Raw genomic sequence first — 18,604 nt, 5'->3', positions numbered from 1 at the left:
ACATTTACGAGTACCTTTTCTTCCTGCTGAAAGTTTGCCTACAGTCAACCCGCTACAGAAAAGAATAACTGATCCAATCCTACAGATTATCGTGCTATTGTTTTAATTTCCTGCCGTTTTAAAGTTTTGAATCTATTTTCAACAGGAGCATTCTCATACATCTATCACTACACAACCTTATATCTGATCGCCAGTATGGTTTCCGTCGTGACCGCTCTACTGATGATTTTCTGGCCTTCCTTACTGACTCTTGCTCATCCTCTTTTAGGGACGAAAAGTTTCGCTGTTAACTCGAACATATAAAAAACATTTGAGAGAGTCTGACGCAAACCTTTAATTTCCAGACAATCCTTCTATTGCTTCTATCCTTCTCCCTGTAGGCTCATTTCATGTTTCCTTTCTGACTGTTCTATTGCTACTGTGGTAAATGGTACTTGTTCTTCTCTTAAGTATATCAAAAGTGGTGTTACTCAGGATTCCGTCTTGTTACCCACTCTCTTTCTATCATTCATTAATAATCAGAGCCAAATTTACTGTCCTACCCACTCATACGCCAACGATACCCCCGGCACCTTCCCACACATTTTCTTGAGATATCCAGCCTTTCAGGAATTAAGCAACTCACGCAAAGTTCCCACAGAACACCTAACGTCATGCTTTCCTAAACCTTCTGACTTTGGCAGGGCAAACTTAATATTATTCAATGCATAAAAAACCTAATTCCTCCATCTCTCATTCTGACACAATCTTCCAGATAGCTATCCCCTCTTCTTCAGTGACCCGCAACTAACTTCCTTTACACAGAAAAACATCCTCGGTCTGTCCCTTACTATTAATCTAAACTGGAAACTCCACATCTTATCTTTTGTTAAAACAGCAGCTAACTCAGTAGAGGGGCCTTATCCGGCCATGTGGAGGAGGCTTCACACATATGAGGAATCCACTCACACTAATCTGTTGAACAGGGTGGAATCAAAAGCATTTCGCCTCATCAACTCCTCTCCTCCAACTAACTGTATTCAGCTTCTTTCTGTCTCTCCCTCTTCGCCATAAGGTTGCATGTCTCGGTATCTTCATCGTATCTTTCACCATAAATGCTCTTCTGATCTTACTGGATGGCATACCCCTCCTCACGCGGCGTCGCCGCATAGGAATTTCCACTTCTCTCGTATTCTGTTCACCTTTTTGATGCAAGAATTAGCCAGTGATATCAACCTTTCATTTTTTTTTTTTGGGGGGGGTAAACTCTAGAACTCCCTGTCAGCTTTAGTAATTTCTCTTGTTGTGTGTGTAGCAAGGAAGCGTTACCTTGACTTTTTGTTTTGTTTCGTATAAAGAGGAAGAGTATGGCCAAAATGAAAAAAAAAAAAAAACATTTCATTTGCTGCGTATATTTTATTCATTAAATGCGTTAAGATAGGTGTAATACATGAACAGGCCTACAGCAGGGTGGCGACTACCCATCTCAGCCTGCGGTAGGAAAGGCGCGAAGGGCTCGACCATCACCGCCTGCCGGCCTCGTTCATCAGCGCAGAGAGGCCGAGCAGCGAGTTGATGAGTTCAGAGTTGCGCTTGTGAGGGAGACCTGTGGCGGCCTCCTGCGGGGCGTGGACCACCTTCAGGATGCGTGCCGCCAGGGTGGCCACGGCCTGTGTGGGCGTGGGACGGAGAGTAACCTGTGATTATACGAGTATAGGATACACTGGTGTATATATACAAGTGTATTATGGGAGGGATACCTGGAGAGGGGAACTGCACCTGGAGACCTAGAGGCTGTTTAGTACACACACACACACACACACACACACACACACACACACACACACACACACACACACACACACCTCACGCTCGGGAACATGAAGCTCCTGCCCCTGGGTGAGGAGGGCAGCGAGGACCACCAGCACCAGCACGGCCACGAACACACTGCTGCGCATCCTGCAGGGATAGAAGCTGCGTCAGGAGGGGGTGGCTGGGGGGAGGCAGCAGGCACTGTCTGGGAGGGAGTGGCAGGAGGCGGGAAGAGGAAGGCCTTTCTGTCCTTAGTGGTCAAAGGCATCGACTGTTTGCTGTTGTTTGTTGTTTGTTGTTTGTTTGTGACCCTGAGGTGAAGTGTTTGTGTGTGTGTGTGTGTGTGTGTGTGTGTGTACAGACTGACAGCTGGCTGTAGACACACTTGCTCTGTAGGCAGGCAGGCAGGCAGGCAGGTAAGGTAGTTAGGGCAAGGTTGGTGCTGGAATGATGCTGGTGGCTGCTGCTGCCCAATATTTATGTCACACGCCCCCTTCCTCCTCCGCCCCCTCACAGCCTGCCCCTCCCCTCGCGGCACAATGCGGCAGGTAAGTGTGTGTATTGAGTGTTTAATGAAATACGAACACTGAAAGGAACTGGGCGGCGGAATAAATGTATGACAAATGCCGCGGATCTCCATACGTTTTCTTCGCGATTGTCTGGCTCTCATGTGCACGCAGTGGACTTGTTGCAGGCATAAACAATAATGCCTCCTCCATGAAAGTTTCCTTATCTGCATTTTCTTTAACTTTATTCACATAAGTTTTATTTCATTGTTGGAAGTTTTATTTACTGTAAAAGGGTTGGAAGCTGACCTCAGTATAAGGTGTCTGGCAGTATATTTGCTTGGCTTTAAAAGTGGAACATCACTCTTGATTCTTCTCTTTCACAAACTGAAGTATGACTAACCTGAAGCCAGTGAATCAAAAACTTACACGGGGGAAAATACACAAAAAGATAATGTTTTTCTTTCATCTTTAATTTGAGTCATTACAAACATTTTTTTTTTTTTTTGCACTGTTCATAATTTTCGAAGCCTTAGTCTGTCTTCTCTTTATATTAAAAACAAGTGCCTAGTGACCATCATTTTACTCCAGCATCCTTCGTTGTTCATCCCTTTTGCATACACCTGTAATCTATATCTACATTCGTCATCAGCTCACCTGTGAGGCTCCCCAGACAGCTGTCTCCCACACACCTGTAATTTCTTCCATACACCTGTCATTCCCCACCATACATCCGTCATCTTTAAACCTGTCATCCATACACCTATTATCCATACACAATATCCATACACCTGTTACTCTTACACTTAGCATTTATACATCTATCATCTGTAGACCTGCCATGCATTCATCAGTCATTCGTACACTTATCACTAATAAACCTGTCATCCATATGTTTGTCATCTATACACCTGTCACCTATACATCAGTCATCCATGTACTTGTCATGCATGCACCTGTCATCCGTCCACCTGCAATCCATACATCCACACACGTGTCATCTGCTGCCATCAGGTGAGTCACTTCAGTTAGTCAATAATCAAGAGTGAACAAGAGGCAGTGCTGCTCCTCACCTCAAGCCACATCAATATACTTTCCCTCCATTTTGGTAACCAAATGTTTTAATTCCCAGGCCAATGCATTAATAAAGATTCCAGCAGCAAAATAAGAATAATGTGAATAGAATCAAAGAAACCATGAAGAAAAACCTATAAACTAGGAGATACTATTTTCTGCTTTTAATGAGTCCACTCTGTGCACATGAGAAGCAGACATTCGGAAAGAAAATGTATGAAGAGCCGCGGCCTTTGTCACGCGCTTATTCCGCCGCCCAATTCTTTTCAGTTCTAGTCTTCCATAAAACACTCAATACACACACTTGCCTGCTGCATGTGAGCCGCGCAGGAAGGAGCAGGCTGTGAAGGGGCGGGGGAGGAAGGGGGCGCGAGACATAAATATTGGGCAGCAGCAGCCACCAGCATCATTCCAGCACCAGCTTTGCCCTAACTACCTTACCTGCCTGCCTGCCTGCCTACCAACCTACAGAACAAGTGCGTCCACAGCCAGTTGTCTGTCTCCACACACACACACACACACACACACACACACACACACACACACACACACACACACACACACATTCTCAGACCAGCACTTGAAGGTTTGTACAAAGAACACAAACACTTCACCTCAAGGTGACAAACAAACAACAAACAACAGGAAACAGTCGATATTTTTGACCACTAAGGACAGAAAGGGCTTCCCTTCCCGGCTTTTCCCATTATCCCTCACACAGTGCCTGCAACCTCCTCCCAGCCATACCCTCCTGATGCAGCTTTTTCCTATGCAGGATGCGCAGCGGTGTGTTCGTGGCCGTGATGGTGCTGGTGGTCCTCGCTGCCCTCCTCACCCAGGGGCAGGAGCTTCATATTCCCGAGCGTGAGGTGTGTGTGTGTGTGTGTGTGTGTGTGTGTACTATACAGCCTCCAAGTCCACAGATGCAGTTACCCCGCCAGGTATTCCTCCCATAATACACCTGTATACATACACCATTGTATCCTGTACTCGTATAATCACAGGTTACTCTCCGCCCCACGCCACACAGGCCGTGGCCACCTTGGCGGCACGCATCCTGAAGGTGGTCCACGCCCCGCAGGAGGCCGCCGCAGGTCTCCCTCACAAGCGCAACTCTGAACTCATCAACTCGCTGCTCGGCCTCTCCCCGCTGATGAACGAGGCCGGCAGACGGTGATGGGCGAGCCCTTCGCTCCCTTCCCTGCTGCAGGCTGAGGCGGGTCGTCGCCGCCCTGCTGCAGGCCTGTCCCTTCCACCACGCCTCGCATCACATATTTAAAGAATAAACTTTATATTTTAGCAACAACAAAAGTTGTGTTTTTCTTATCTTGACCATGCTCATCCTCATGATGCAACAAATGGCATTAAAATACCGACGTTTCCTTGCCTTTTAACATTTCTTGTCGTTCCTCAGTATTGTTTTCCTCACCGAGACACAGGTGTCAGAGGCTACTGAGAGTAAGCCCTTCTCTGTTCCCTCATACTTTCTCTATCCTGACTTTCCATCCAAAGTTGTCCACGTCTCGTGCCTATGCTCTTGAATCTTCAAAATTTTCTGACATGTGGTTTCAACTTCGGTCACTCTCAAACTAAATTAATCTGTCCTGTATACCTCCCACATAACTCTTCTAACTATAAAAAATCTTCGAGCCTTTAACTTCCAAAGTGGTTAACATTCTGACTCTCTTCCATTTTGCAGTGATCTCCATTCTTGGAGACCAGTGTTCACTTCCAGCTTTTGCATTCCTCTCTCTTCACTGACCAATCTCATAACCTAATTTTTTAATATGCTATTCTCCCCGACCTTAGGTAATTAGTGTGCCATCCTATCTGTAACCCTGTCCGTCTTTGAGATAGTCCAAATTTCTCGCCTTTTTCTAACCTCTAATGTCTACGCTTATTCTGTCACTGTCTTCGTCGTTGCAGTCGTCCGATCACAAACTCATATCTTGATCTAATACTATAGCTCCAGTTCCTCCTCAGGATCCTGCAAAGCGGAGGTGCCAACGGCATTTTGCCTTTGCTACTTGTGGGACCTGAGGAGGTATTACTCTGATTTTCCATGGAATGATTAATAATTCCATGTCAGAGATCCATCTTTGTGTGCTGACCACATAACACAGGTCTGGAATGGAGGCGTACATTCCTCACTCCTTCTCTCGCCCTAAGTCTTCCAAACCTTGGTTTAACTCAGCGTCTTTTCGTGTTATACTTGAAAGAGAGGCGACCCAAACACGGTACTTGAACCTTCCATCTCCTGCTTTACTTTTTTGCTCGAAATCACGCCAACACTGCTCCACATCTACCCAAAAACTTCTTCATCAAAAGAAAATGTCAAAACCTTTCTAGGTCTAACTCCCCTCGTGACCTCAGGAGCCTAGAACAGACAATATTTCCAACAACTTTCCTTCTTCATCTTTTCCCTCCTTGTTTCAACCTGATGGCACCACATCAATCTCATCTATCTGTAAAGCTGAACTCTTCTCTCAAACAAGTACTAAAAACTCTGAATGATTCAGGGCATGTTCCTCTTTCTTCTCCATTCTTTAACGATTTCATATTTCCTGTTAAGAATCTTCCTAATAATGTTTTTCATGTCCTCTTTGATCTTAATCCTCGGAACGTTTATGGACCTCATAAGGTCCTTACTATTTTTCTCTATAACTGTGCCTACGTGCTTATACTTTGCCCAGTCAGACTCTTCCAACTCTGCCAACATTTGCCTCTTCTTCCTGCTGAAAGTTTGCCTACAGTCAACCCGACTGATCCAACCCTACAGACTATCGACCTATTGTTTTAATTTTCTGCCCTTTTAAATTTTTTTTTTTAATCTATCTTCAACAGGAGCATTCTTATACATCTATCAGTGCACAACCTCATATCTGATCGCCAGCATGGTTTTCGTCGTGACTGCTCTAATAATGATTTGTCTGGGCTTTTTTACTGACTCTTGGTCATCCACTTTTGTTGTTGTCTGGAACATGTAAAAAACATTTAATAGAGTGTGACGCAAAGGTTTAATTTCCAAACTATCTTATTACTTCTATCCATCTCCCTGTAGCCTCATTTCATGTTTCCTTTCTGACCGTTCTATTGCTGCTGTGGTAGATGATTCTTGTTCTTCCCTTAAGTCTATTAAGAGTGGTGTTCCTCAGGATTCCGTCCTGTTACTCACTCTCTTTTGTATTATTCATCAATAATCTTCTAAGACAAGTTCACTGTCCTATCCACTTCAGTGATCACCAACGGTCTTTATTCTTTACACTGAACATCCTCGGTCTGTCCCTTACTATTAATATAAACTGGAAACTCCACATCTTACCTTTTGTTAAGATAGCTGCTAACTCAGTAGAGGGGCCTTATTCCCCATGTGGAGGAGGCGTCACACATATGGGGGATCCACTCACACTAATCTGTTGAACAGGGTGGAAACAAAAGCATTTCGCCTCATCAGCTCCTCTCCTCCAACTGACTGTATTCAGCTTCTCTCTCCCTCTTTGCCCAAAGGTTGCATTTCTCGGTATCTTCATCGTTTCTTTTATCCTAATTGCTCTTCTGATTTTACTTACTGCATGGCATACCCCTCCTATCGGGGCGCCGCCGCATAGGACATTCTAGTTTGTCAAGCATTCTGTCCACCTTTTTGATGCAATAGTTAGCCAGTGATCTCAACCTTTCATTGTTTTTTTTTTTTTTTTTCTAAACTCTAGAACTCCCTGTCAACTTTTGTATTTCCTCCTGTTGTGTGTGTAGGAAGGAAGCGTTACCTTGACTTTTTGTTTTGTTTCTTATGAAAAGGAAGAGCATGGCCAAAACGGAGAAAATATTGTATTTGCTGTAGCTGCAGTATAGTTTATTCATTAAATGGGTTAAGATAGGTGTAGTGCACGGAACAGGCCTGCAGCAGGGCGGCGACTACCCGTCTCGTCTACAAGTGGGAAGGGCGTGAAGGGCTCGCCCATCACCGCCTGCCGGCCTCGTTCATCAGCGCAGAGAGGCCGAGCAGCGAGTTGATGAGTTCAGAGTTGCGTTTGTGAGGGAGACCTGCGGCGGCCTCTTGCGGGGCGTGGACCACCTTCAGGATGCGTGCCGCCAGGGTGGCCACGGCCTGTGTGGGCGTGGGGCGGAGAGTAACCTGTGATTATACGAGTATAGGATACACTGATGTATGTATACAGGTATATTATGGAAGGGATACTTGGGGGAGAACTATACTTGAAGACTTGGAGGCTGTTTAGTATACACACACACACACACACACACACACACACAGACACACACACACACACACCTCACGCTCGGGAACATGAAGCTCCTGCCCCTGGGTGAGGAGGGCAGCGAGGACCACCAGCACCAGCACGGCCACGAACACACCGCTGCGCATCCTGCAGGGAAAAAAGCTACGTCAGGATTGAGTGGCTTGGGAGGCACTGTCTGGGAGTGAGTGGCGGGAGGCGGGAAGGTGAAGGCCTTTCTGCCCTTAATGGTCAAAGGCATCGACTGTTTGCTGTTGTTTGTTGTTCAACTTGAGGTGAAGTGTTTGTGTTCTTTGTACAAACCTTCAAGTGTTGGTCTGAGAATGTGTGTGTGTGTGTGTGTGTGTGTGTGTGTGTGTGTGTGTGTGTGTGTGTGTGTGTGTGTGTGTGTGTGGAGACAGACAACTGGCTGTGGACGCACTTGTTCTGTAGGTTGGTAGGCAGGCAGGCAGGCAGGTAAGGTAGTTAGGGCAAAGCTGGTGCTGGAATGATGCTGGTGGCTGCTGCTGCCCAATATTTATGTCTCGCGCCCCCTTCCTCCCCCGCCCCTTCACAGCCTGCTCCTTCCTGCGCGGCTCACATGCAGCAGGCAAGTGTGTGTATTGAGTGTTTTATGGAAGACTAGAACTGAAAAGAATTGGGCGGCGGAATAAGCGCGTGACAAAGGCCGCGGCTCTTCATACATTTTCTTTCCGAATGTCTGCTTCTCATGTGCACAGAGTGGACTCATTAAAAGCAGAAAATAGTATCTCCTAGTTTATAGGTTTTTCTTCATGGTTTCTTTGATTCTATTCACATTATTCTTATTTTGCTGCTGGAATCTTTATTAATGCATTGGCCTGGGAATTAAAACATTTGGTTACCAAAATGGAGGGAAAGTATATTGATGTGGCTTGAGGTGAGGAGCAGCACTGCCTCTTGTTCACTCTTGATTATTGACTAACTGAAGTGACTCACCTGATGGCAGCAGATGACACGTGTGTGGATGTATGGATTGCAGGTGGACGGATGACAGGTGCATGCATGACAAGTACATGGATGACTGATGTATAGGTGACAGGTGTATAGATGACAAACATATGGATGACAGGTTTATTAGTGATAAGTGTACGAATGACTGATGAATGCATGGCAGGTCTACAGATGATAGATGTATAAATGCTAAGTGTAAGAGTAACAGGTGTATGGATATTGTGTATGGATAATAGGTGTATGGATGACAGGTTTAAAGATGACGGATGTATGGTGGGGAATGACAGGTGTACGGAAGAAATTACAGGTGTGTGGGACACACCTGTCTGGGGAGCCTCACAGGTGAGCTGATGACGAATGTAGATATAGGTTACAGGTGTATGCAAAAGGGATGAACAACGAAGGATGCTGGAGTAAAATGATGGTCACTAGGCACTTGTTTTTAATATAAAGAGAAGACAGACTACGGCTACGAAAATTATGAACAGTGCAAAAAGAAAAAAAAAATGTTTGTAATGACTCAAATTAAAGATGAAAGAAAACATTATCTTTTTGTGTATTTTCCCCCGTGTAAGTTTTTGATTCACTGGCTTCAGGTTAGTCATACTTCAGTTTGTGAAAGAGAAGAATCAAGAGTGATGTTCCAGTTTTCAAGCCAAGCAAATATACTACATCTTCATTTTGGAGGTCAGTTTCCAACCTTTTTACTGTAAATAAAACTTCCAATAGTGAAATAAAATCATCGTTAATAAAGTTAGAGGAAATGCAGATTAGGAAACTTACAAAGAGGATATGTTATTGTTTATGCCTGCAATAAGGCCTCTGCATGCACATAAGAGGCAGACATTCAAGAAGAAAATGTATGGAGAGCGGCAGCCTTTGTCACGCGATTATTCCGCCGCCTAATTCCTTTCAATGTTCGTTAGCCATTAAACTCTCGATACACAAACTTACCTGCCGCATGCGTGTCGAGAGGGAAGGGGCAGACTGGTGATGAAGAGGGGGGGGGAAGGGGGCGTGAGACATAAATATTGGGCAGCAGCAGCCACCAGCAACATTCCAGCGCCAGCATTGCCCCAACTATCTTACCTGCTTTCCTGCCTGCCTGCCTGCCTTCCTACAGAGCAAGTGTGTCCACAACAAGCTGTCTGTGTGCACACACGCAAAACACACACACACACACACACACACACACATACACATACACATACACACACACACACACACACACACACACACACACACACACACACACACACACACACACACACACACACAGATTCTGATCAATACTTGAAGGTTTGTACAAAGAACACAAACACTTCACCTCAAGGTCACAAACAAACAACAAATGACAGCAAAACAGTCAATACCTCTGACCACTAAGGACAGAGAGGCCTTCCCCTTCCCGCCTCCCGCCACTCCCTCCCAGACAGTGCTTGCTGCCTCCCCCCAGCCACCCCCTCCTGACGCAGCTTCATCTCCCGCAGGATGCGCAGCGGTGTGTTCGTGGCCGTGCTGGTACTGGTGGTCCTCGCTGCCTTCCTTACCCAGGGGCAGGAGCTTCATGTTCCCGAGCGTGAGGTGTGTGTGTGTGTGTCTGTGTGTGTGTGTGTGTGTGTATACTAAACAGCCTCCAAGTCTTCAAGTATAGTTCTCCCCCAAATATCCCTTCCATAATACACCTGTATACCTACATCAGTGTATCCTATACTCGTATAATCACAGGTTACTCTCCGCCCCACGCCCACACAGGCCGTGGCCACCCTGGCGGCACGCATCCTGAAGGTGGTCCACGCCCCGCAGCAAGCCGCCACAGGTCTCCCTCACAAACGCAACTCTGAACTCATCAACTCGCTGCTCGGCCTCTCTGCGCTGATGAACGAGGCCGGCAAACGGTGATGAGCGAGCCCTCCGCGCCCTTCCCTGCTGCAGGCTGAGGCGGGTCGTCGCCACCCTGCTGCAAGCCTGTTCCATGCACTACACTAATTGAATAAACTATATGGCAGCAAGAGTAAATACAATGTTTTATTAATCTTGGCCATGCTCTTCCACTTCATTCGAGCCAAGGTAATGCTTCCTTGCTACACACGACCGGAAGAAATACAAAAAAGTGACAGGGAGTTCTAGAGTTTACGAACGAAAGTAATGAAAGGTCGAGATCAATGGCTAATTCTTGCATCAAAAAGGTGGACTGAATGGGAGAGAAAGTAGAAAGCCCTATGCGGCGACGCCGCGTGATGAGGGGTATGTCATGCAGTAAGTAAAATCAGAAGAGCAGTTAGGGTAAAAGAAACGATGAGGATAACGAGGCATGCAACCTTGGGGAGAAGGGAGAGAGAGAGAAGCTGAATACAGTCAGTTGGAGGAAAGAAGATGATGAGGCGAAATGCTTTTGATTCCACCCTGTTCAACAGTGGGATACCCGATATGTGTGGAGCGTGCTCCACATGGGGTATAAGGCCCAACTACTGAGTTAGCAGCTATTTTAACAAAAGGTAAGATGTGGAGTTTCCAGTTTAGATTAATAGTAAGGGACAGACCGAGGATGTTCAGTGTAAAGAATGAAGACCGTTGGTGATCACTGAAGTGGATAGGACAGTGAACTTGTCTTAGAAGATTATTGATGAATAATAGAAAGAGAGTGAGTAACAGGACGGAATCCTGAGGAACACCACTCTTAATAGACTTAAGGGAAGAACAAGAATCATCTACCACAGCAGCAATAGAACGGTCAGAAAGGAAACATGAAATGAGGCTACAGGGAGATGGATAGAAGTAATAAGATAGTTTGGAAATTAAACCTTTGCGTCACACTCTATTCAATGTTTTTTACATGTTCCAGACAACAACAAAATTGGATGACCAAGAGTCAGTAAAGAAGCCCAGACAAATCATCAGTAGAGCAGTGACGACGAAAACCCTGCTGGCGATCAGATATGAGGTTGTGCACTGATAGATGTATAAGAATGCTCCTGTTGAAGATAGATTAAAAAAAAAAACTTTAAAAGGGCAGGAAATTAGAACAATAGGTCGATAGTCTGTAGGGTTGGATCAGTCGGGTTGACTGTAGGCAAACTTTCAGCAGGAAGAAAAGGCAAATGTTGGCAGAGTTGGAAGAGTCTGACTGGGCAAAGTATAAGCACGTAGGCACAGTTATAGAGAAAAATAGTAAGGACCTTATGAGGTCCATAAACGTTCCGAGGATTAAGATCAGAGAGGACATGAAAAACATTATTAGGAAGATTCTTAACAGGAAATATGAAATCATCAAAGGATGGAGAAGAGAGAGGAACATGCCCTGAATCATTCAGAGTTTCTAGTACTTGTTTGAGAGAAGAGTTCAGCTTTACAGATAGATGAGATTGATGTGGTGCCATCAGGTTGAAACAAGGAGGGAAAAGATGAAGAAGGAAAGTTGTTGGAAATATTGTCTGTTCTAGGCTCCTGAGGTCACGAGGGGAGTTAGACCTAGAAAGGTTTTGACATTTTCTATTGATGAAGAAGTTTTTGGGTAGATGTGGAGCAGTGTTGGCGTGATTTCAAGCAAAAATGTAAAGCAGGAGATGGAAGGTTCAAGTACCGTTTTTGGGTCGCCTCTCTTTCAAGTATAGCACGAAAAGACGCTGAGTTAAACCAAGGTTTGGAAGACTTAGGGCGAGAGAAGGAGTGAGGAATGTACGCCTCCATTCCAGACCTGTGTTATGTGGTCAGCACACAAAGATGGATCTCTGACATGGAAGTATTAACTATTCCATGGAAAATCAGAGCAATACCTCCTCAGGTCCCACAAGTAGCAAAGGCAAAATGCCGTTGGCACCTCCGCTTTGCAGGATCCTGAGGAGGAACTGGAGCTATAGTATTAGATCAAGATATGAGTTTGTGATCGGACGACTGCAACGACGAAGACAGTGACAGAATAAGCGTAGACATTAGAGGTTAGAAAAAGGCGAGAAATTTGGACTATCTCAAAGACGGACAGGGTTACAGATAGGATGGCACACTAATTACCTAAGGTCGGGGAGAATAGCATATTAAAAAATTAGGTTATGAGATTGGTCAGTGAAGAGAGAGGAATGCAAAAGCTGGAAGTGAACACTGGTCTCCAAGAATGGAGATCACTGCAAAATGGAAGAGAGTCAGAATGTTAACCACTTTGGAAGTTAAAGACTCGAAGATTTTTTATAGTTAGAAGAGTTATGTGGGAGGTATACAGGACAGATGAATTTAGTTTGAGAGTGACCGAAGTTGAAACCACATGTCAGAAAATTTTGAAGATTCAAGAGCATAGGCACGAGACGTGGACAACTTTGGAAGGAAAGTCAGGATAGAGAAAGTATGAGGGAACAGAGAAGGGCTTACTCTCAGTAGCCTCTGACACCTGTGTCTCGGTGAGGAAGACATAATACTGAGGAGCGACAAGAAATGTTAAAAAGTAAGGAAGCGTCGGTATTTTAATGCCATTTGTTGCATCATGAGGATGAGCATGGTCAAGATAAGAAAAACACAACTTTTGTTGTTGCTAAAATATAAAGTTTATTCTTTAAATATGTGATGCGAGGCGTGATGGAAGGGACAGGCCTGCAGCAGGGTGGCGACGACCCGCCTCAGCCTGCAGCAGGGAAGGGGCGAAGGGCTCGCCCATCACCGTCTGCCGGCCTCGTTCATCAGTGGGGAGAGGCCGAGCAGCGAGTTGATGAGTTCAGAGTTGCGCTTGTGAGGGAGACCTGCGGCGGCCTCCTGCGGGCCGTGGACCACCTTCAGGATGCGTGCCGCCAAGGTGGCAACGGCCTGTGTGGCGTGGGGCGGAGAGTAACCTGTGATTATACGAGTACAGGATACACTGGTGTATGTATACAGGTGTATTATGGGAGGGATACCTGGCGGGGGGAACTGCATCTGTAGACTTGGAGGCTGTATAGTATACACACACACACACACACACACACACACACACACACACACCTCACGCTCGGGAACATGAAGCTCCTGCCCCTGGGTAAGGAAGGCAGCGAGGACCACCAACACCAGCACGGCCACGAACACACCGCTGCGCATCCTGCAGGAGAAGAAGCTACGTCAGGAGGGGGTGGCTGGGGGGGAGGCTGCAGGCACTGTCTGGGAGGGAGTGGCGGGAGGCGGGAAGGGGAAGGCCTCTCTGTCCTTAGTGGTCAAAAGCATTGACTGTTTGCTGTTGTTTGTTGTTTGTTTGTAACCCTGAGGTGAAGTGATTGTGTTCTTTGTACAAACCTTCAAGTGTTGGTCAGAGACTGTGTGTGTGTGTGTGTGTGTGTGTGTGTGTGTGTGTGTGTGTGTGTGTGTGTGTGTGTGCAGACAGACAGCTGGCTGTGGACACACTTGCTCTGTAGGCAGGCAGGCAGGTAAGGTAGTTAGAGCAAAGCTGGTGCTGGAATGATGCTGGTGGCTGCTGCAGCCCAATATTTATGTTTCTCGTCCCCTTCCTCCCCCGACCCCTCACAGCCTGCTCCTCCCCCCACGGCACACATGCGGCAGGTAAGTGTGTGTATAGAGTGTTTAGTGGAAGACGAACACTGAAAGGAACTGGACAGCGGAATAAACACGACTCTTCTCGTTTTACTCGCAAACGTTTGCCTCTCGTGTGCGTGGAGTGGAATTCTTAAAAGCAGGGTTTCTTTTAGATTTATTCAAGTACTTTAATTGTTATTGGTCTATTTGTTAGAAATTAAACTCATTACAGAAATCTGTCTGCACTAAAAGAAAGATAAACTATACAGCTCTGGTTTGAAAAGATGACTAACAATGTGTGGATGTGTATGTTTTATAGGTGTATGGATAGGTGTATTTATAGGTGTATGGATGACAGGTATATAAAAAAGAGGTGAACAGATAGTAGGAAAGTGGAAGGCAGGTGTATGGATGATAGGTATATGAAAAACGAGCGTAATTGTGACAGGTGAATATGACAAGTATTGATTACAGATGCATGAATGACAGGTGTATGGATGACAGGCGTGTGTTACGATACACATAGCCATTCAGGTTACATCCCGTACTACTTGCTGTTCGGTAAACAAGGGGCTACACATCAAGAAGCAAGCCCATTTGCCTCGCCGCCCCCGGGACTTGAAGCCGGGCTTTCTCGGTTGGCTTAGAGTGTGCTAACCACAACACTACGAGGTGTGTGTGTGTGTGTGTGTGTGTGCGTTTTAGGAGATATAGTTAGCTCTGAGCATGCATAGAGGCCAGAAACATGGCAGATAGGGTATTAGGATTAATTTTTAGGAGTGTTAAAAGTAGAAGCACGAAATAATATTAAAGTTATATTTGGCGCTGGTCAGACCTCATCTAGACTACGCTGTGCAGTTCTGGTCGCCATGTTACAGGAAGGATATAAACCTATTAGAATCAGTACAAGGGAGAGTGAATAAAAGGATACAGGGGATGAAGAATATTCCTTACGCAGCGAGATCGAAGCTGTTAAATTTGCATTCTTTAGAGAGACATAGGTTAAGAGGGGACCTGAAAGAAGTCTTTAAGTGGTATAAGGGGTATAACAAGGGGGACGTAAGCAAAATTCTTAGAATCAGTAACCAGGATAGAACAAGAAATAACGGGTTCAAGCTTGAAAAAATTTAGGTATAAAAAAAAGAAATAGGAAGAAAGAAACTGGTTCTCAAATAGAGTGGTACATGAATGGAACGGACTCAGTAATCAAGTTGTTAGTGCTAAGTTATTAAGGAGCTGTAAGAGAAGATTAGACAGATTTATGGATGAGGATTATAGGTGGAAATAGGTAGGTATGCCTCATACAGGGACTGCCAAGTGTAGGCCTGATGGCTTCTTGCAGCTTCCCTTATTCCTTATGTTCTTATGTTCTTATGTGTGTGTAGTTTCAAAGGCAATGATCGAACTCCTATTTACGAAAATATAGTACTTTGTTGCTATCATTATTTTTAGCTCATGCTTCATTTCCACAGAATGAACAGATATTATTTTTTTTTCAAATAAAATCAATATAATTTACCATGATTTTGTAAGCCAAGATCTAATTTTAATGAGTTCATTTTCCAGCCCGTACGCTAAAAACACTTCCATTAGTAAAATAAAACTAATGATGATAAAAATCAAGAAAGTACCACACGCAAGAGAACATACAACTGTGAGATACTGTTCCATAACTCTTTCATGAGTCCACTCTAAATACACGAGACGCAGGTGTTTGCACAGTACATGCGAGGAAAGTCAGGACATATGTGCTTATTTTCCTTTTCTTCTTCTGACTAATTCTTTTCAGTGCTCGTCTTCCACTAAATTCTAGATACACACACTTATCTGCCACATGTGTGCCTCGAGGGGAGGGACAGGCTGTGAGGGGCGAGGGAGGAAGGGGGGCGCGAGACATAAATACTGGATAGCAGCAGCCACCAGCACCATTCCAGCACCAGCCTTGCCCTAACTACCTTGCCTGCCTGCCTACAGAGCAAGTGTGTCCACAGCCAGTTGTCTGTCTCCACACACACACACACACACACACACACACACACACAGTCTCTGACCAACACTTGAAGGTTTGTACAAAGAACACAAACACTTCACCTCAAGGTCACAAACAAACAACAAACAACAACAAACAGTCGATGCCTCTGACCACTAAGGACAGAGAGGCCTTCCCCTTCCCGTCTCCCGCCACTCCCTCCCAGACAGTGCTTGCTGCCTCCCCCCAGCCACCCCCTCCTGACGCAGCTTCTTCCCCTGCAGGATGCGCAGCAGTGTGTTCGTGGCCGTGTTGGTGCTGGTGGTCCTCGCTGCCCTCCTCACCCAGGGGCAGGAGCTTCATGTTCCCGAGCGTGAGGTGTGTGTGTGTGTGTTTGTGTGAGGTAAACAGCCTCCAAGTCTACAGGTACAGTCCCTTCCGCCAGATATCCCTTCCATAATACACCTGTATACATACACCAGTGTATCCTATATTCGTATAATCACAGGTTATTCTCCGCCCCACGCCCACACAGGCCGTGGCCACCCTGGCGGCACGCATCCTGAAGGTGGTCCACGCCCCGCAGGAGGCCGCCGCAGGTCTCCCTCACAAACGCAACTCTGAACTCATCAACTCGCTGCTCGGCCTCTCTCCGCTGATGAACGAGGCCGGCAGGCGGTGATGGGCGAGCCCTTCACGCCCTTCCCTGCTGCAGGCTGAGGCGGGTCGTCGCTGCCCTGTTGCAAGCCTGTCCATTCCACCACGCATGTCTTGAGCTATTTAACGAATAAACTTAACACCATCATCAACGAAAGCCATGTATTCCTCATTTTGACCATGCTTTTCCTTTTCATTCAGAGCAAATGCCCTCCAAAGTCCGCGCCTCAACACCGCCGTCACAACTCAGGCCGGACAAACGCGTCGGTCTTCATCAAGGCTTCTTTCTACTCAGCAAAACTCTTTTCAAAGCAAATTTTTCTTTTTTTTTTCTAATCAGGCAAACCTTTGTTGTATGTCAATAAGGTAAGACAGACAACAATGTGATACATTCAGGAAAAATCAATGCAGACAACGGAGAGCTTCCTCTCCTTAGCCCAGATCGGCAGTGTATACGGGTATAATTATGTGTGGGGTGTGGTTGGATGGGTGTGTTCCGACTACCCTTATGGCCTCCTAAACATCGGCATCTTATAATGGAGAGACATGCACTAGTGTGTCCTTCCCTGTGAGTCTCGAGGTCTGTTTATACACAAACTGTTTCGCTAATAATTATCAGACATCGGTAATCACTCAAAAATAAGCAAGAAACACTCCGCCATTCACCCATCCTTGTCAGCTCACAGATCCACCGCTAGGGGCAAAGCTACTCATTGTTCCGGAGCTCGTCCATAAAGGGCGGTGCTTTAATAGGAAACAGTTGATAAATATTCCACAAGACAGAACAGCAGTCATAAAATGAGCCCGTGAGACTACCGACAGAGAACTGTGTTACCAGTTCAATAACATGTGTCACACGTAGATGGCGGGAACATTTTTTTTTTTTTTTTTATATATATTCGATTATGAACGAAGCGAAGTGATGGTGGAGGGATCGTGCATTTGGACGGTCTGGCAAGGGTCTGCACACCCCGCCCCGGTTCACTTATTACACAAGCTTATCTTTCAGGAGTTACTTGGTTGATCAGCACAAAGTTCACACCATATAATAGCAAAACTTTCTCAGTTTTATGTAGGTTTCATTATTTCTGCTGGGTGGAATAGATGAGCAGCTTGTAAAGAGTGGAAGGTCACATGGTTTCTCATTAACTAGTCAACTAATTGAAAATTGGTATCTATGTCTTTATGTAAATAACTGAGCATATTTAGATTTGTACTGCACATGTGCAGAAAACTTTATAGTAACTCATGAACTAATAAACTGACGAAGGTAAATATTTGGAAAGTAATATGGGCCGCCAGTGGTTACATGAATGACCATGCTAAATTCATATTCCTTCTGCACATGCGCAAACCACAAAAGAATACTTGAAAATAAGAGGGGTCGTTTTTTGCAAATTTTGAAGGATCCCGTTTTCTTTTAGTAATAAAGGAAACATATCATTAGATGCACAATTAATCTATGAAAAGCGTATACGTAGAACAGACCTTTGTTTATTCGTTTACAGCAGAGTTTTGAACTATGGCGAGAGTTGGAGTTCGGCATTATCCTCAGTGTCTCAGAGCGCCACGCTTTCAGCTTTATTTCTTCATTTTCTTTTGGATTTATTGTATTCAGCACACCATGACAGTACAATGCTCATGCTTCGAGACGAGACACACAATAAGCTCCTTATGATGAATAACAAGTTTGCTACGAGTAATGCAATAAAGGAAGATGCTGTCAGTACTTAGAAATTTTCCCTCATTAAATGTGATCTCAGGGAGACAAAACACATACCATTCAATGCAAAATTAAGCGCGCTAGGAGTGGTACGTAAAAATACTTGCATTTAACAAAAAAGAATAAATAAAATAAAACACTGATAAAACACGCTTTTTCGATTGATATA

The 18,604-nt window shown here is 45.2% G+C and overlaps 6 protein-coding genes across 7 annotated transcripts; 3 read left to right on the top strand and 3 right to left on the bottom strand.

The window, feature by feature from the left end:
• Positions 1-1,377: 1,377 nt before the first annotated feature.
• On the bottom strand, positions 1,378-2,462 carry LOC135112937 (pigment-dispersing hormone 2 peptides-like). Its single transcript, XM_064027890.1, has 3 exons — positions 2,177-2,462; positions 1,845-1,938; positions 1,378-1,649 (listed from the first exon to the last, which is right to left on the bottom strand). The coding sequence occupies exons 2-3, from the start codon at positions 1,935-1,937 to the stop codon at positions 1,503-1,505; spliced, it is 240 nt and encodes a 79-aa protein (XP_063883960.1). The 5' UTR covers position 1,938; positions 2,177-2,462; the 3' UTR covers positions 1,378-1,502.
• A 1,045-nt stretch (positions 2,463-3,507) lies between these two features.
• On the top strand, positions 3,508-4,699 carry LOC135112660 (pigment-dispersing hormone 2 peptides-like). Its single transcript, XM_064027286.1, has 3 exons — positions 3,508-3,847; positions 4,147-4,240; positions 4,402-4,699. The coding sequence occupies exons 2-3, from the start codon at positions 4,148-4,150 to the stop codon at positions 4,546-4,548; spliced, it is 240 nt and encodes a 79-aa protein (XP_063883356.1). The 5' UTR covers positions 3,508-3,847; position 4,147; the 3' UTR covers positions 4,549-4,699.
• Positions 4,700-7,209: 2,510 nt separating this feature from the next.
• LOC135112936 (pigment-dispersing hormone 2 peptides) lies at positions 7,210-8,352 on the bottom strand. Its single transcript, XM_064027889.1, has 3 exons — positions 8,049-8,352; positions 7,663-7,756; positions 7,210-7,479 (listed from the first exon to the last, which is right to left on the bottom strand). Exons 2-3 carry the CDS (start codon positions 7,753-7,755, stop codon positions 7,333-7,335), a joined length of 240 nt encoding a protein of 79 aa, XP_063883959.1. The 5' UTR covers position 7,756; positions 8,049-8,352; the 3' UTR covers positions 7,210-7,332.
• A 1,255-nt stretch (positions 8,353-9,607) lies between these two features.
• On the top strand, positions 9,608-10,639 carry LOC135112935 (pigment-dispersing hormone 2 peptides-like). Of its 2 annotated transcripts, none has more exons than XM_064027888.1 (3): positions 9,608-9,727; positions 10,090-10,183; positions 10,355-10,639. In XM_064027888.1, exons 2-3 carry the CDS (start codon positions 10,091-10,093, stop codon positions 10,499-10,501), a joined length of 240 nt encoding a protein of 79 aa, XP_063883958.1. In that variant the 5' UTR covers positions 9,608-9,727; position 10,090; the 3' UTR covers positions 10,502-10,639. The 2 variants fall into 2 exon arrangements, with proteins under 2 accessions (XP_063883958.1, XP_063883957.1); XM_064027887.1 differs by having other exon boundaries at positions 9,656-9,723.
• A 2,484-nt stretch (positions 10,640-13,123) lies between these two features.
• On the bottom strand, positions 13,124-14,764 carry LOC135112934 (pigment-dispersing hormone 2 peptides-like). Its single transcript, XM_064027886.1, has 2 exons — positions 13,565-14,764; positions 13,124-13,390 (listed from the first exon to the last, which is right to left on the bottom strand). Exons 1-2 carry the CDS (start codon positions 13,655-13,657, stop codon positions 13,244-13,246), a joined length of 240 nt encoding a protein of 79 aa, XP_063883956.1. The 5' UTR covers positions 13,658-14,764; the 3' UTR covers positions 13,124-13,243.
• Positions 14,765-15,884: 1,120 nt separating this feature from the next.
• LOC135112933 (pigment-dispersing hormone 2 peptides-like) lies at positions 15,885-17,506 on the top strand. The gene is made up of 3 exons (XM_064027885.1): positions 15,885-16,065; positions 16,340-16,433; positions 16,591-17,506. The coding sequence occupies exons 2-3, from the start codon at positions 16,341-16,343 to the stop codon at positions 16,735-16,737; spliced, it is 240 nt and encodes a 79-aa protein (XP_063883955.1). The 5' UTR covers positions 15,885-16,065; position 16,340; the 3' UTR covers positions 16,738-17,506.
• Positions 17,507-18,604: the final 1,098 nt, after the last annotated feature.

Source organism: Scylla paramamosain, chromosome 24, assembly GCF_035594125.1.
Source record: "Scylla paramamosain isolate STU-SP2022 chromosome 24, ASM3559412v1, whole genome shotgun sequence".
Lineage (NCBI taxonomy): Eukaryota > Metazoa > Arthropoda > Malacostraca > Decapoda > Portunidae > Scylla > Scylla paramamosain.
This window is presented reverse-complemented; position numbering and strand designations above follow the sequence as displayed.

Bases quoted from the DNA above. Each gene is read 5' to 3' on its own strand.
- LOC135112934 (XM_064027886.1), bottom strand. From the start codon at position 13,657: ATGCGCAGCGGTGTGTTCGTGGCCGTGCTGGTGTTGGTGGTCCTCGCT. The intron at 13,391-13,564 runs GTGTGTGTGTGT...CACGCCACACAG, and splicing joins TTCATGTTCCCGAGCGTGAG to GCCGTTGCCACCTTGGCGGC.
- LOC135112933 (XM_064027885.1), top strand. From the start codon at position 16,341: ATGCGCAGCAGTGTGTTCGTGGCCGTGTTGGTGCTGGTGGTCCTCGCT. The intron at 16,434-16,590 runs GTGTGTGTGTGT...ACGCCCACACAG, and splicing joins TTCATGTTCCCGAGCGTGAG to GCCGTGGCCACCCTGGCGGC.
- LOC135112937 (XM_064027890.1), bottom strand. From the start codon at position 1,937: ATGCGCAGCAGTGTGTTCGTGGCCGTGCTGGTGCTGGTGGTCCTCGCT. The intron at 1,650-1,844 runs GTGTGTGTGTGT...ACGCCCACACAG, and splicing joins TTCATGTTCCCGAGCGTGAG to GCCGTGGCCACCCTGGCGGC.
- LOC135112660 (XM_064027286.1), top strand. From the start codon at position 4,148: ATGCGCAGCGGTGTGTTCGTGGCCGTGATGGTGCTGGTGGTCCTCGCT. The intron at 4,241-4,401 runs GTGTGTGTGTGT...CACGCCACACAG, and splicing joins TTCATATTCCCGAGCGTGAG to GCCGTGGCCACCTTGGCGGC.
- LOC135112936 (XM_064027889.1), bottom strand. From the start codon at position 7,755: ATGCGCAGCGGTGTGTTCGTGGCCGTGCTGGTGCTGGTGGTCCTCGCT. The intron at 7,480-7,662 runs GTGTGTGTGTGT...ACGCCCACACAG, and splicing joins TTCATGTTCCCGAGCGTGAG to GCCGTGGCCACCCTGGCGGC.
- LOC135112935 (XM_064027888.1), top strand. From the start codon at position 10,091: ATGCGCAGCGGTGTGTTCGTGGCCGTGCTGGTACTGGTGGTCCTCGCT. The intron at 10,184-10,354 runs GTGTGTGTGTGT...ACGCCCACACAG, and splicing joins TTCATGTTCCCGAGCGTGAG to GCCGTGGCCACCCTGGCGGC.